Source organism: Pristiophorus japonicus, chromosome 2 (assembly GCF_044704955.1).
Source record: "Pristiophorus japonicus isolate sPriJap1 chromosome 2, sPriJap1.hap1, whole genome shotgun sequence".
NCBI classification, from domain to species: Eukaryota; Metazoa; Chordata; class Chondrichthyes; family Pristiophoridae; genus Pristiophorus; species Pristiophorus japonicus.
Window position 1 is genome coordinate 315145294 of NC_091978.1, and position 15556 is coordinate 315160849.

At 45.4% G+C, this 15556-nt stretch overlaps 1 protein-coding gene across 1 annotated transcript; it reads left to right on the top strand.

Moving 5' to 3' along the window:
• Window positions 1-4486: 4486 nt before the first annotated feature.
• LOC139234322 (interleukin-8-like) lies at window positions 4487-14265 on the top strand. The gene is made up of 4 exons (XM_070865251.1): window positions 4487-4596; window positions 12004-12139; window positions 12266-12349; window positions 14077-14265. Exons 1-4 carry the CDS (start codon window positions 4533-4535, stop codon window positions 14102-14104), a joined length of 312 nt encoding a protein of 103 aa, XP_070721352.1. The 5' UTR covers window positions 4487-4532; the 3' UTR covers window positions 14105-14265.
• Window positions 14266-15556: the final 1291 nt, after the last annotated feature.

A 15556-nucleotide genomic window follows, 5' to 3' on the forward strand; every position in this document is an offset into this window, starting at 1 on the left:
CAAGAAAATCAGGGAGTCGGGCCAGGAGTGGGGAATCTCTAAGCTGGAAGTTCTGGATCCTGATCCACTATTGGTACTGGGTATTGTAGTATTGGCCGGTATGCCAAGTGAATGAAGGAGGACCACCCTCCACAAGGGCACATGTGGACCCATTCAGCCTGGGGACCACTGAAGGAGGAAAATTTTAATTCAGAAATCTGTACAAATTGCGCCTTGAGGGGAACATTTTTAGGGTAGCGGGTAACGCCCGTGAAATATCCGCCCACCATGCCATAACAAAGCCAGATGTTCTGTAGGAATGGGGAAGACGAGCACTACCGATCCACGCATAATGGCACGTGCCCACCAGCCCCATACGATTTTGATAGCCTCCCACTGACACTACAAAATCTGATGGGGGTCAATGCTGAAGGGCATCATTGGACATGATTCCCATGGGCAGAGCGCCACTAATGACTCCCGTTAAATTCTGTGGGAGTTTAGCGATGGCGGCAAATCGTTGCACCCCACTTCACTGCGCCAACGACATCATCACTGGCGCATAGCCCCATTTTCGCCCTGGAATGAAAATTGTCCCGCGCCCCCTGAAGCTGCGCCGGCCGAAGACAGTGACAGCTTCAGGGACATGAACGAGGTGGCAGGAGTCTCAAGGGGCACAAATTAAAGGGGAGGAGGCTGGCGGGTCAATAAAAAATGTGCTGACTTACTTGTCGTGGTCCATTGCCGTTTTGAACGTGGGTTTCATGGTGGGATCTGGCATCCCGCCACTCTGCTTGAATGCCGGGCTGATGGCATGGCATCCCTTTCTCCGATGGTCGAAGTAGGGCCCCATAGATTTGGCAGCTTGGGCCCTCCCCTTTAAGGAAGGGGAGACACCCTCCTATGCAGCAGCACTGTGCAGCCCAATGCGTAGTGCGGCGTCCCGCTCCTGACCCGTCCACCCCGATAGTACCCCAGAGAGGAAGTGGAGCGTGAATCTTTGCACTCCACTTCCTCTCGGGGGCAGGGGCAGTAACCCCAATTTCGAGAGAAGGGCGGGACTTCCGCTCCTGTCGCAAAAAGTCCCACCTTGCGGCTGTTACCGCCCCCAAACAGGACGCAGCGAAATGTCTCAGCCATAGAGTACAAAAGCAAGGAAGTTAAGATGAACTCTTTATAAAACACTGGTTCAACCTCAACTGGAGTATTGTGTCCAATTCAGGGCACCGCACTTTAGGAAGGATGTGAAGGCCTTAGAGAGAGTGCAGAAAAGATTTACGAGAATGATTCCAGGGATGAAGGATTTCAGTTACATGGATAGACTAGAGAAGCTGGGGTTGTTCTCCTTGGAGCAGAGAAGGTTGAGAGGAGATTTGATAGATGTGTTCAAAATCATGAGGGGTCTAGACAGAGTAGATAGAGAGAAACTGTTCCCATTGGCAGAAAGGTCGAGAACCAGAGGATACAGATTTAAGGTGATTGGCAAAAGACCAAAGGCGACATGAGGAAAAAAGTTTTACATAGCGAGTGGTTAGGATGCACTATCTGAAAGGGTGGTGGAGGCAGATTCAATCGTGGCTTTCAAAAGGGAATTGGATAAGCACAGGAAGGAAATGAATAAGATCGTGGGAGAGACTCAAATTTCGCTGTTGCATTGTGACAGAATTAAATATCTCTGACTCACATCTCTTACATGACTCGGTCATGTTGACTTGATTTCGGCACTCAGTGAAATATAATGATCTTAATCTTGTTTAGTTGCAACATTTTTATATTCCCATGACTAAATCATATCCGTCTCTTCTTCCCTTCAGGGCTATCACACGAAGAACCGTAGCCCATGGCTCTTCATAAATTATAATTTCTCAGAGGAGCTGGTTCCTTCTGAGGGTGCATCCTCACAACAAACATGTTTACCAGGCATCAATACAGATACAAGCACGTCAGTGGGTCCTGTTAGTCAGTCTGTGTGTTCTCACCCGGTGAATTACAGTTCACAAGTGAGCACAATCAGAGAGTGGTATGGTCACAGCTGGGGAGATTCTGCATCTGAGGGCACAATCCTCTCAAAGCTCTGCTCAGCTGGCCATAGATGCTGAACCCTGGGGGCTAGCAATGAAAAGGAGAATGATAGAGGGTCAGTAACAAATGTACGAGGTATTGGCAGGTCATACCAGGAACACTGTCCATAATAGCCAAGAGGATGGAGGAGCCCAGCTCAAGCATTTGTGGATTGATGTCGCAGGCTGTGCGAGGATGAATTCCATGGATAGAGTGGTCCTCACTGTGGAACTTGAGTCGCAGCACTCTAATCAGTCCCTGCGGGCCCTGACCATGCTAACTATGGATGACAATATATTTGCCACCTTAAAAAGGATGACAGATACCTTAGCCTGGGCCCACAGCATGTCAGTGATCTGCACCAAGCTGCTCTCCAAGAGTGTGGTAACAGTGAAATGTGGCTGGTCCGTGAGAGAGATAATGGCGAAAGGGGCCATTGAAGTCTCACCCATTGCCTCCCCCACCCAACCAGTGTCCAACTTGCTTCCTCCTCTCCCAATAGCCGAGTTTTCCCCTTCGCAGTTGCAGGTGAAGCACTGTGCTAACTTAGGTTTTCAGTTGCTCAGTGATGACTGTGAAGACATGAATTGACTGAGACCAATTGGTGCATGTGCAATGGGTGAATGGTTGGTTAAAGGACTGCTCTCTGTCAGTGAGAGTGGGGAAGGGTGAGGGAGCGGGGATGTGATAGATATTTAGGCCCAGTGTAAATTACTAGCTGAACCTTCGAGCTATCAGGAAATCTCTGGCATCCCGATCAGTGATGTCATTGGCTAGCCTGGCATTAGATGCCTCATCTTTATTTTCCTCCTTGTCTTCCTTCTCTCCATTCGAATCCTTATCATTTGAAGAGTGCTGAACGGCTTATTTCTCTTCCACCTCTAATCTTCACTGATACGCCACGTTGTGCAGAATGCAGTACATTACAATTATCCTAGAGACTCTTGCTGGCGAGTACTGAAGAGCACCTCCAGAACTGTCAAGGCACTTAAAGCGCATCTTTAGAATGCCGATGGCTTGTTTGGTGACACATCTGGTAATCATATGGTCATTGTAGTGCTCTTGGTGTTCATTGGTGAGGTTCCTCGAGGTGTCATCAGCCAGGTGTGAAGGGGTATCCTTTGTTGCCTAGCAGCTACCCCTTAAGGGTGTTTCCAGGTATGAACCGGTCAGGGATATTGGAGTACAGTATGAAAGCATTATGGCAATTTGCCGCAGATCTGCTTGAATCTTTTCTTGTGATTGCACACCAGCTGAACATTGATGGAATTAAATGCCATGCGGTTGATGAATACTTCTGGTCAATCAGGGGTGCTTGAATTGTCAAGTGTGCGCATTCGATGGCACCCTGTACCTCTGAGAAGCAGCCAGCGATATGAATCCGAGTGCCCGCTCATTCTGGCTATTGTCATCACAGGAATAGTGTACATAACTCTGGGAGCATCCTGGAAGGAACTAGAGGTAAACAAATTGAGGCCGATGGTGACTTTCGCAGTCACTGGTAACACATGGCCACCAGGTCCAGCAGGGAGCAGGTCTTCTTCTCGGAGGTTGCAAATGTCTGCGACCATCTGACAAGACAATCTCAGCCTTCAGAAGCACTACTCTTCGAAGAGGTCAATGAAGCTGAGCCTCTGTCTGTAGACCCAGTTAGCTGTGTAGTGCCTCCTGCGACCTCGACCCCTCTGTTGCTCCCCTCTCTGTTGTCCACCTGCAGCTCCCTTCACAGAAGGCCTTTGCTGCTGATGCTGCTGATTGTCTTCTTCATCTGTAGTCCAATCTAAAGCAGTAATGGCACCACCCATCCTGATGTTCTCTGCGAACATCTCCAAACTGTACAAATAACTCTCACAACAAGCACTCTCATCAAACTGTTTCCCATAGGGAACTGAGAAACCACCTGTGAGCACTGATCCTTTATTAATATCGGAGCTTTGCCCTTTACCCATCCCCATGAAGTACCGGTCAATCTCGCCTCCGTTTTAATGCACAGTTTCGCAAACCTCAGGAAGTCCATGCAGGAGGCTCTAATTTCAAATTGTTGCCAAAATCTCATGAAAGGATCCTCATTTAAATATTATAATCGCAGATCCGCCTCTCTAGAGCGGGTTACTCCGATTGTTCCAGACTCATCGCGGTCAAACTGGAAGTAGGCGCGTTCATGACGGTTGGGATTGGGTTTCCCATTTTTAACAATTTAACTCCCCGACTGACCCTATCCCGCCAGTTGTAGGGTCGGAGGTTAAATTGTTTAAAAAGTCCTCCATTGTTTTTTCATTTCAAAGATGATTTGGTTTAAATATGTTTTATTCATTGTGAAAATCATAGACAACGTATTTTTACTCGCTGGTAAGTACACAATTGTGTAATATTTATGATGACTAAAGCTACTCAGATAATAAATACAGCATCTGATCAGTGAGCAGGTAAATGCAGACAAGAGCAACACAGCAACAGCAAAAAGATAAAGCACAGTATACAAGTAAAGCACAATGAGCAGCAAAGTTACTCTCACCGGTCTCACTCTCTTTGTACTGTATGTGGCTTCAACACAAGGTAAGGAATGATATATTTCTATAGCAGTTCAGTATTTATACAGAATCTAGAACAGCATTCACAATATGCATATGCATGTAAGTTTACTTATCCTGATCTAAGCAGCAGAACAGTTACTGACACTGGACAGTATTATTTACAATGTTTATAGGCATGTCCGTGCATATATGTCAATAAAATAGAGCTAATCTTTTAGAAAAATATGCTATAAATGGAGAACCTCATCTGCCAACGATACGTAACAGGAAATGACACTTGTGCTGGCCGTGATTAGCTGTCTGCTAAAAATGGACGGACGCAACAACAGCACAGCACAGCCACGATTTCCTGATAAGCGTGACTAGCAGCAAGGCTCCCAGTTAGTAGGTCACATTTGTAAAATTGGCCCTTATGTGCATAGTGATACATGTAACGCAATATAAATGTATATGTGTTAATATACCAGAAGCAAAGATTTAAATTTATTTAGCTCTTTCCATTTCCTCAGAATGTCCCAAGGCGATTTGCACCGTTGTTTAGTGGGCAAACGTAGCAGCCAATTTGCGCCTAGCAAGTTCTCACAAACAACAGTAAGATTATTGACCATCCCATCTGTTTTGGTGGTGTTGGTTGAAGGAGGTACCATGGGATCTTTTACATGCATCTGACGAGGCAGATATTTGCTTCAGTTTAATGAATCATCCGAAAGACGTTGGCTGCTAAATTCGGCTCCATAGCCCCCGGTTTTTCGGTACTATGTGTGGCAATTTGTGTACAAAATGGTGTCCATGCCACACGTGCGCACTTCTGGTGCGGGCTGCGCTGGACGCCGTTTTGGTGAGGTCGTTAGCACAGACGCTGGGAGCATGTGCCTGAAATATGCAGAGTAGGCAGATTGTGATGTCAGCCAGCGTATAACGCTGATTTGACGCCAGCGCTGCCATTTCCAACCTCAATGTTCCAGCCAACACCCTTTTTTAAAGATGCACAGCTGAACACCCGTTCAGCAGCAGGAAAGATTCCCCCACCAGTGCTATTTAAAGCAATCATCAACTACTTTCAGCTTAGTTGCTGATTGATTTCGACTGGCTCATGGTGAGAAGTGTTTGGTGTCTTAGTTGAAGTTGCTGAAGTCTCCAGGGAATGGTGTGGCAGGTTACTTCAAGGCTTCTGCTCAGGCCAGTTGCTCCCAGACAGGGGTGCAGTAGTTTCTATCTCCCTTGGCCGGCAGCGTTATAGGGAGAATGAGCAGAGGCGACGCAGAGGACACGCTGCTCGAAGAGGGAAGAGGAGGAGGGGAAGAGGAGGAGGAAAGAAAGAAAGACTTAGATTACTATAGTGGCTTTCATGATCATAGCGCTTTACAGCCATTTAAGTACTTTTTGAAGTGTAGTCACTTTTGTAATGCAGGAAACGCAGCAGCCAATTTGCGCTCAGCAAGCTCCCACAAACAGCAATGTGTTAATGATCAGACAATCTGTTTTAGTGATGTTGATTGAGGGATAAATATTGGCCAGGACACCAGGGATAACTCCCCTGCTCATTGAAATAGTGCCATGGGATGATTTACCCAAGAGTAGACGGGGCCACAGTTTAACATCTCATTCAAAAGGCATCACCTCCGACAGTGCAGCACTCCCTCAGTACTGCACTGGAGTGTGAGCCGAGATGTTTGTGCTCAAGTCTCTGGAGCGGGACTTGACCCCACAACTTTCTGAGGAAGGGAGGAGGCAACCAACACAGTCCCTTTCTGCCCGGGAGCTTGCATTGCAGATATCTGAGTTTCTACTGCAGAACCCAGAAGTTGGGTGGATGCTGTTTCTGCTGCAATGGAAGCTGAAATATTGGCCATCAGACACTGCATCATGGTTGGGTCCACAAATGCGGTAATAAAGTATGCCATCACTTCTAGGCTGGAAAGGATGGGCTGCATGCTCTCCGCAAAGCCCTGTACAAGGTTGGTGATGGACTCCTCTATGCTCCTTGAGATTGTAAACAGGCTTTCTGGCAGGCCTGCCAAAGCATCAAGCATTTCATTGTGCATGCCCATCAGCCTTTTTCCGTTGACCGCCCTATTGAAGTCCTCATCTGAGTCCTCCGCTGCAGAGCTCGTGTGCGACCTTGACCTCTGGTGAGCTGGCACCTGTGCTAATCCTGTCCTCTGCTTTGGCTGCAGGCCACTCATGCCCAGTGTCTCACCACGTGCAGATCCCGTGTCTACCTATGCTCTAAAGTACGCAGAGTGTCAGTGACTGAGATGATGGCTGCGAGTGTGAAATCGAGTGACCATGCTGTGTCTTCAGCATCATTGCCTTCTTGCTCTTCCAGTTTTTGCTCCTCCACCACTGCCTGACCAGGTTACAATTCTTGGTTATCTAAAAGTAAAAATGCACATGGGTATGGTTGTGGTGAGGGGAGGAGGGGAAAGCAGGAGGTGCAACTTGTAAATCAGAAGAGATGGTGGAATGAGGGGGAAGTGGGAAGTGAGCAGAAGAATTAGGTATCAGTATACCATTATCTTCGACTGTTTCAGGCCTGTTGCTGGCTATGCGCGCAGCGATGGCTGCTCCAATAAACTCCAGCACCGTCTCCTCCATGGGGTTTAGGTCAGGCAGGCACGATTGTCTCCCTGTGCATAGCCCCTGGTGCATCAGGCCAGCAACTGCTTCCTCCGCAATGCACCTTCTCTTTAAAAGGTGCAGGCTGACTTTAAGTAGTGCAGACTAGCTTTACGTGGTGGTAGCCTCGCATAAACTTGGATCCCCTGTTGAGGCATGCAGCCACTCAGCAGTGCATTCACTGCTGGGCTGCATGCTACTATCAGGTCAATTACCAGGCAGTTTAAAGTTTACGTGCTGCCTGCATCGGATTCAACGGGCGCGGACTAATAGAGTGTCGCGCTACACGTACCTGTTTTCAGAGGCTATTAAATTTTTCCCCCATCATCTCTGACAATGCCATAAAATACCATGCTGAAGTGTTAAGCCTAGATTGTGTGCTTAAGTCTGCAGTGGGGTTTGAACCCACCACCTTCTGATTAAATGCAAGAGCCAACTGAGCCGAAATGGTACTTCAGAAACTCACAACCTGCGATATGTGTTCATGATAGACTATGACCGGGAAATTCCCTACCTTACTGCTTACTATTAATGCTGTATTTCTTCCAAAATGGCATCTGCCTTGCTTCCGCCTACTTTCGACGCAGAATGTGGTGGCCGCCATTTTGGATGGTTTGATAACGCTACGGCAGCGCATGCCTCGCAAGTACAAAAGTGCAGAACGTGACACCAATTGGAGTGCAACTCCTGATTTGATGCACGACTGCAATTTTGGATGTTGCCGCACAACATAACGCCCTCCCCTAAGCACGCAGTGAAGAACATGCGTGTAGCAGACCTGCAGATATGCTGTCAGCGTTTATTAAAGACACACAGGCACATATTTCAGGTAAGTTTCGATTTCAGCTTTTGGAATTTTTTATATTTTATTGAAGTAGTAGCTTGGTGCAATTGATTAAAAAAGTTGTTAAAACATGCAAGGGGTTCTGCTGGATACTTGCAAGGCTTTGGATGGTAAAAAAAGGCTTCTGAGAAGACAGAAAGTGCTGCAAATACTCAGGTGGTCTGTGGATACAAAAGCAGAGTTAATGTTTCAGGTTGACATGCTGCCTGACCTGCTGAGCATTTCCAGCATTTTCTGTTTTTATTTCAGTTTTCCAGCTTGCGCAGTATTTTGCCTCTGAGATGATGACTTGTTCACAGTCCAGAGAGAAGATAAGAGATGAAACAGAGGCAGTAAAGGGAACAAGTTGCTCACAGAGGGAAGAGAAAGAGTAGAAGAGGAAGACACAGAAGAGGAAGAAGAAGAGGAAAAAGCAGGAGAGGTGGAAGCAGAAGGAAGGATGCAACCCAGACATCCCCTTTCTGGTCAGGATATCCTGGATCGAATCATCCGCCTGCAGTACCAGTGACCGCAACCCCAATTCCCCTTTTAACATTTGTCCCACACCTTACCTTCCCTCTGATACTGACCATCACCGTGTCCTCCTGGCCACGATGCTGAAATAAAAGACACCACAAAGCAAACTTTCCAATCCAACTTTATACATCAATCCATCCACTATAACCTCAAAAAACATCTCAGCACCCTTATGCATTTCCTTAGTGACTGTCTTGTGTGTGCCTTTACCTGTCCTAATGATGTCAAACAGTGCTACCCTAGTGGCTGCAGCCTTGCTGGTGGAACACAACATATGGCCTTGCAGGACGACCTCGAGGAACTGGTGGCTGGGAATGTGAAATCGAATGACGCTGTTTTTTCTTCTTCTTCTTCACACTCTTCTCCCACTTCTTGGTCAAGCACTGGTTGGGCAGGCTGCATTTCTTAGGTATGTGAAATCAGGAAGGCACAATGGTAGGGTTGTGGCGAGGGCAGGGCCTGAAAGCAAGAGCTGCATTCTTACACCATGCGCAGTTTGTACATCAGAAGAGATTGTGGGATGAGGGGCTAGTGGGATGAGGGAAGGAGGATAACGTATGAGGATATCAACATTTTGTATTCTTTCAGCCCCACTACTGGCCAACAGCTCAGCCATGCTCCTGCTGAGAATGGCCAGCACCATCTCCTCCAAGTGGGTGAGGTGAAGCTAGGAATGTGAGATGTGCCTTGTGTTTGGTGCAGATTGTTGGTAGATGAGTGATGGTGGTGTCATACATTGAGCAGTGTTTGAGGCTAGTCGTGCAGTTGGTAGGAGATGGCTTTTGAAGATGCATTCACTGACCTTGACCACTGCTCTGAGGTCATGAAACTTCTTTGGGCATTGGAGCCAGCTTCTGTGAACAATGGCCTCAGCAATCTGATCCCGCATCCTTCTTTCTGGAGGATCTCTCTTCCAGTGTTGACCCCCTGCACAAATCTGTTGTGTGCGAAACCCTGGGTGCCTTTCCCTGGTTTGTTGAGCCACTTGTGTTGGTGCTGAAACTCCTTCACCATTTTTTATGTGTAGAATGTTTGAAATGATTTTTAATGTTTTTTTTTCCAGAAGGCAGTTGACCTCTAAGGGCTAGAGACTGCCTATTTTTAAATGATTGAAATGTTTTAATTTTAGAAGGCAGTTCCTCATTAAAGTCTCAAGACTGCTTTCTAAAATGACAGCCTAGCTTTAAGACAATGCTCCCTAGCTCCAGGGCGCTACGGGCCTAGTGCATTGGGCCTCCTGTTGAGTGTATAGCCTGAAACAGCACATTGCATGGTAGGTTCTGTGCTCCAATCATTTAAATTAGCAGGCAACACAAAAATAATAGTGCTGCCTGCTCTCTTTTTATGAGCAAGAGTTAAGCTTGCCATGAGGTGGTACCGCCCGTTTTCTCATGTTAGCGAATTGCTAGGCCCTCATGTCTTGATTCGGTACTTTACAACCTTCCAGACTCAATACCGAGTTCAACAGTTTCAGATCATAACCACATTTTTTTGGATACAGGTGCTAGTAATGGTTCTGTTGTTGCTGACCCATCTTTTGTTGCTTTACTTGTCCCATTACCATCCACTTTCAACTTGCACCAATATCCCTTTTGTCATTTAATCACTCCTGTCTTCCTTCCACCCCATCACAGACCTTCCCTTTTGTTCTTTCCACCCCTCCCCCCTTTCCCTGCCTCCGTACTTGCTTAAATACTTCTTAAAGCCTGCCTGAAAAAGTGCAACATCCCCACTGGGAGTCCCTGGTCAAAGACCACCCTAACTGGAGGAAGTGCATCCGGGAGGGCGCTGTACACCTTGAGTCTAATCGCCGAGAGCGTGCAGAAATCAAGCGCAGGCAGCGGAAAGAGCGTGTGGCAAACCTGTCCCACCCACCCTTTTACTCAACAACTAACTGTCCCACCTATGACAGGGACTGTGGCTCTCGTATTGGACTGTTCAGCCACCTAAGGACTCATTTTTAGTGTAGAAGCAAGTCTTCCTCGATTTCGAGGGACTGCCTATGATAATGATGATGGTACATCTCTAACTTCTTCCAGTTCTGATGAAAGTCATTGACCTGAAACATTAACTCTGTTTCTCTCCACAGATGCAGCCTGAGCCATTGAATATTTCTAGCATTTTTGTTTTTATTTCATAGTCCCAGCATTTGCAGTATTTTGCTTTTGCAATGGTTTATAGGATCTGTTTTACAATAAGAAGCTAAGTGAATCGAGCATGTGTGAACCTGTTTTATACGTCGTCGTGTCTGATTCCAATTTGCTTAAAGTGGTGCCCATACTGGTACAGTGGCAGGAATGTCTGAGTTAAGAAATTAGTTTAATTTTGGGAATTTGTCAAAATTAGGCAAAGAACGAAAGAAGCACTTGGATTTATATAGCGCCTTTCTCGACCACCGGACGTCTCAAAGTGTTTTGCAGCCAATGAAGTACTTTTGAAGTGTAGTCACTTTTTTAATGTGGGAAACCCGGCAGCCAATTTGTGCACAGCAAACTCCCATAAACAGCAATGTGATAATAACCAGATAAATTGTTTTGTTATATTTATTGAGGGATAAATACTAGCCAGGACACCGAGGATGACTTCCCTGCTCTTCTTCGAAATAGTGCCATGGGATTTTTACGTTCACACTGAAAGAGCAGACGGGGCCTCGGTTTAACATTTCATCCGAAAGACAGCACCTCTGTCAGTGTAGCACTCCCTCAGCACTGTCAGCCTAGATTTATATGCTCAAGTCCCTGGAGTGGGATTTGAACCCACAACCTTCTGACTCAGAGGTGAGTGTAGTACCCACTGAGTCACAGCTGGAATGATAAGATGGTGAAAATGTTGATCGATATTACAATGGGTCTGTTTTATCACTGGCTAGCTCATTCACAAAATCATATTGGACAGTGAATGTTGTTGAAGAATAAATGAGTCATTATTTCATAATGATATATTGAGGCAGATTTCTGTCATCATTGATGGACTGAATTGCCCACCTGTTATAGAACCTGTCCGATTATCATCGATCAAAGTCAATGTCGTCAAGTTGAAACTTTTCCTCATTGAATCTACTTTATCCAATCTCTTGAAAGCTGTTGTGTTAAGTAGAAATCAGGAGAGGGCAGTCTCCAGCTAAAATAAAGCGATGAGATGTATAATTAGGAGTAAGCTCGAGCACCTGTGACACCAGGAAATATAAAATACTTTTCTTTTCGTTCAGTAAATGTGCTTGAATTTAGTGTGTCACAGATGATTGGAACAGGACAGCGAGCTTTCAAACAATAATATCCCTTCTACGGAGATTGGTTGACTGGCTGGTTCTGGAGGGTTGATTATAGGGAACCTAACTTGTAGTTAGAAGTTATTGGAAAAGCAGGATCTCAAAGGAAGAATATGTAAAAGAGAAAAAATGATCTGAAAACTGTGTGGAATGATGAATCCCTGTATGTTTTAAAATTACAGTTGCATCTCTCAGTAGCCTGGGAGTGAACCTGCGCTGTCAGTGTATCAAAACAGCCGCTCGGTTCATCCATCCGAAGTTCATGGAGAATATTGAAATTGTTCCAAGTGGTGCCCATTGTGGGACTGTGGAGATCATGTAAGTGTTTATACTGCAGTGCATGAATAAATCTGCTTTTTATTGGAGAAATCACGTTTACATATTGTTCCATTATAGATTAATAGTGAGTACAGATGACAATTTGGTATTTTGCATTTATTTCAGTGCCACCCTTAAAAGTGGTAACCAAGTCTGTCTGAACTCGGAAGCCTGGTGGGTGCAGAGAATAATTGACCAGTTGATCAGAAGGTAAGTTATTGTTCTGTGTCAGGGAGAAGGAAAGCATTCCATTTTACAGTAATTTTATGAGTTTGTAGCCTCAGCGCGTCATGGACGGAAGATCATGGGGAACTGAATTGCCGATAGGTCTTTCCAGCAGGCAAGGTGATGCAATGGAAACACAAACTCATACAATTGCCACTTTTACATGCAGTTATTGCATTAAATACTCTTCAGTTAAGTGTGGGATAAATCAGTCTACCCCGGCTCTGAGGCGGGCGGGAAACACGGGAGGCCAGGTTTCCTGCAGCCCTTGGCGACTTTAAAGGCACAGCCTGATTTGCATGTGAGGCCTCATTTCCTGCCTGGAGCCAGCCAGTGTGAGAGGCTGGCTGGGTAGGCCTGCAGATACAGAGATGGAGTAAGGTGGTCAGTCCAGGGGAGCAATCGCAGGGGGAGATCGCAGGGGGCTTGGTCGAGGATCGTGGGTAGCGGGGACGAGGATCGGGAGGGGTGAGACGATGGGGATCACCGGGTAGGGGGGATGATCGGGGATCGCGGGGGTTGTGTTGGAGGATCGGCAGGTGGGAGGGGATTGGCTGGGGATCGGGGATTGTTGTCGGCCAGGGTTCGGGGATTGGAGTCGGCTGGGGATTGGGGGTTGCCAGAGGATCTGGGGTTCAACGGATTTTGGAGGGGGGGGGGGGGAGGTGTCAGCCGGAGCATCGGCGGGATGGGGGAAGAGAGGATCAGGGCCAGCCACTGGAGGATTGTGGCTGGCCTCAGCATCATCAGTGGGATTGGGGGGAAGGCCTCATAATGGGTAGTAGGGACCTCGGAAGGTGATTGGTGGGATCACGGGGTGGGGGGGGGGTTAGTGCTGGACCCTGAATCCAGGAGGGTAGGCATGATGCCGGGTTACAGGATCCAGAACTAACCCATGCCTTGGTCTAACTGCCGGGTTTCACGAATTGTGTGAAACCCATCCCCAGGCAGTTAAATACAAAATGGAGGTGAAAAAAGAGGCTAGCAGCCTCATTATAAGATTTTAATTGACATATCACCCCCTGGGATGGATTGGTCGCCCACCCCCCGCATCACTGTCCCGCCTGCGTTAAAAACCGGAAGTAGGCGGGTTGGAGGCAAGATCACATCGGGAATCCCATTTTATATAATTTAACAGCCGCCATGCTCCAAACCCCCCCCCCCCCCCCCCGTTTTTCTTAGTGGAATATTCCGGCCCATATGTCAGCTGTGGCTCCGTGGTAGCATGCTCACCTCAGAATCTGAAGGCTATGGGTTCAGGTCCTACTCCAAGAGCTTGAGCACAATATCTAGGTTGAAACTGTGGTACAGTATAGTACCGAGGGAGAGCCATACTATCGAAGGTGTCGACTTTTAGATGAGCCATCAAACTGAGGCCCTGTCTGCCCTCTCAAATGGATATTAAAGATCCCAAGACACTATTCAAAGAGTTCTACCTGGTGCCCCGGCCAATAATTATCCCTCAACCAACACTTGAAAAACAGATTATCTGATCATCATCACACTTCTGTTTGTGGGACCTCGTTATGTGCAAATTGTCTACCATGTTGCCTACATTACAAAATTGACTACACTTCAAAAGTGCTTCATTGGCAGAAACACTATATAGTATTTAGTATTTAGTACAACACGATACTTTTCCCTAAATTTTCATTTTTCTACATCTAAGTTTGTCACTGTATCATTTTAATTCATTTTTCATTGTTCTACAGTTCCAAGAAGACAGATGAAGTTTACTGAGGAGAAGCTCAATGTCTGAATGTCAAGAGTCTAAAGTCCACTGTGTCAGGGACGCTGTACTGGCTCAGGAATTCACATTTGCTTGTCATTTGGTTCAGGCTTGTTGTAGGCTTCTGTCTACCAGTTTAACTGATTAAAATCAGTGTGAATCAGTTGCATTTATATATTAGTTTATTTAACAGTGTGAACACTTGATATTTATAACATCTTTATTTTTTCCATATCTACTTCACACACAACTGATTCCATGTTTCTTGTCTGCTGTGTTTACGTTGCAGCAAGAATTTTGGGCACCACCTAAACGGTTGTACGCATGCAATGCACTTTAAAAGTCATGATTATAACCCTCATTTTTTGGCTGTGCTACTTCACCCCTTAGTTAATTGAAATGGATAAAAATCTATTGACAGGCAGAAAATTGCAGCGAGCAGCAGCTTGTAGAGCCTCCAGCATCCATTTAAGTGTCTGCTTTATCTCTGTTGCCACTGATTGATTGGGAAAAAACAACATCACGATGGGTGAGGCTTCTGTTGATGCCGTACATTTGGAAAATGACCTAATGGACTATTCCACTGTGACTAAATGTAGTTATCTGTAGTTCTGTTTGGGTGAGCTATTTCAATTTAAACTGTGCAAAGATATTAGCACACCTACTGTCAAAGTGGAGCGTTTTGGTAATGCAGAGGAAACATATTATTTCTCAGTACGATGTATTAAATTATCAATGTTTATTCTGTTATAATTTATTTAATATTAATATATTTTATACTCCTAATTATAATCTATAAAATAGCAAGTTTTACAGATGCCATGTACTTCCTGTGTCACACTCACTTCCTGTTATATTTTAGCCATCCACACTTTTATTGTTTGTCTCAAAGTAAAGCACTAAATCAGAACTGACAAAATAGAAAATATACTGAGCAAAAGGAAAGAAAGTGGCCAGAAAACTCTGTGTCCTTGATGGTGCATTTGGCATGAATGCATAACACTCTTGTTTTAACAAAAAGCATAACCTGTAACACCATTAGCCACATTCATGATAGATACTTTAAATGTAGTTCATTTACTGCTATTGAATGGTGTTATCTTAAATATATTAAACTATTTGTAAAGAACTGATTCATAATTGTTTTCCTTTGCAAAATTATAGCTCATAATGCATTTCTGTATCAATAGATAATATTCTAATAAAATTATTAATAATTACTAATAAAAATTGTTACAAAACTTCAACTTTTTTTTACAAGGAGTTAAATGAAAATTAAAATGATTACTAAAGATATTTGTCTTTATAAAATTGAATGACTCAATATTTATAGAATCATTGAAGCTTACAGCACAGAAGGAGGCCATTTGGCCCATCATGCCTGTGCCAGCTCTTTGAAAGAAAGGTCCAATTTAATCCCACACCCCAGTTCTTGCCCCATAACCCTGCAAATGCGTCCTCTT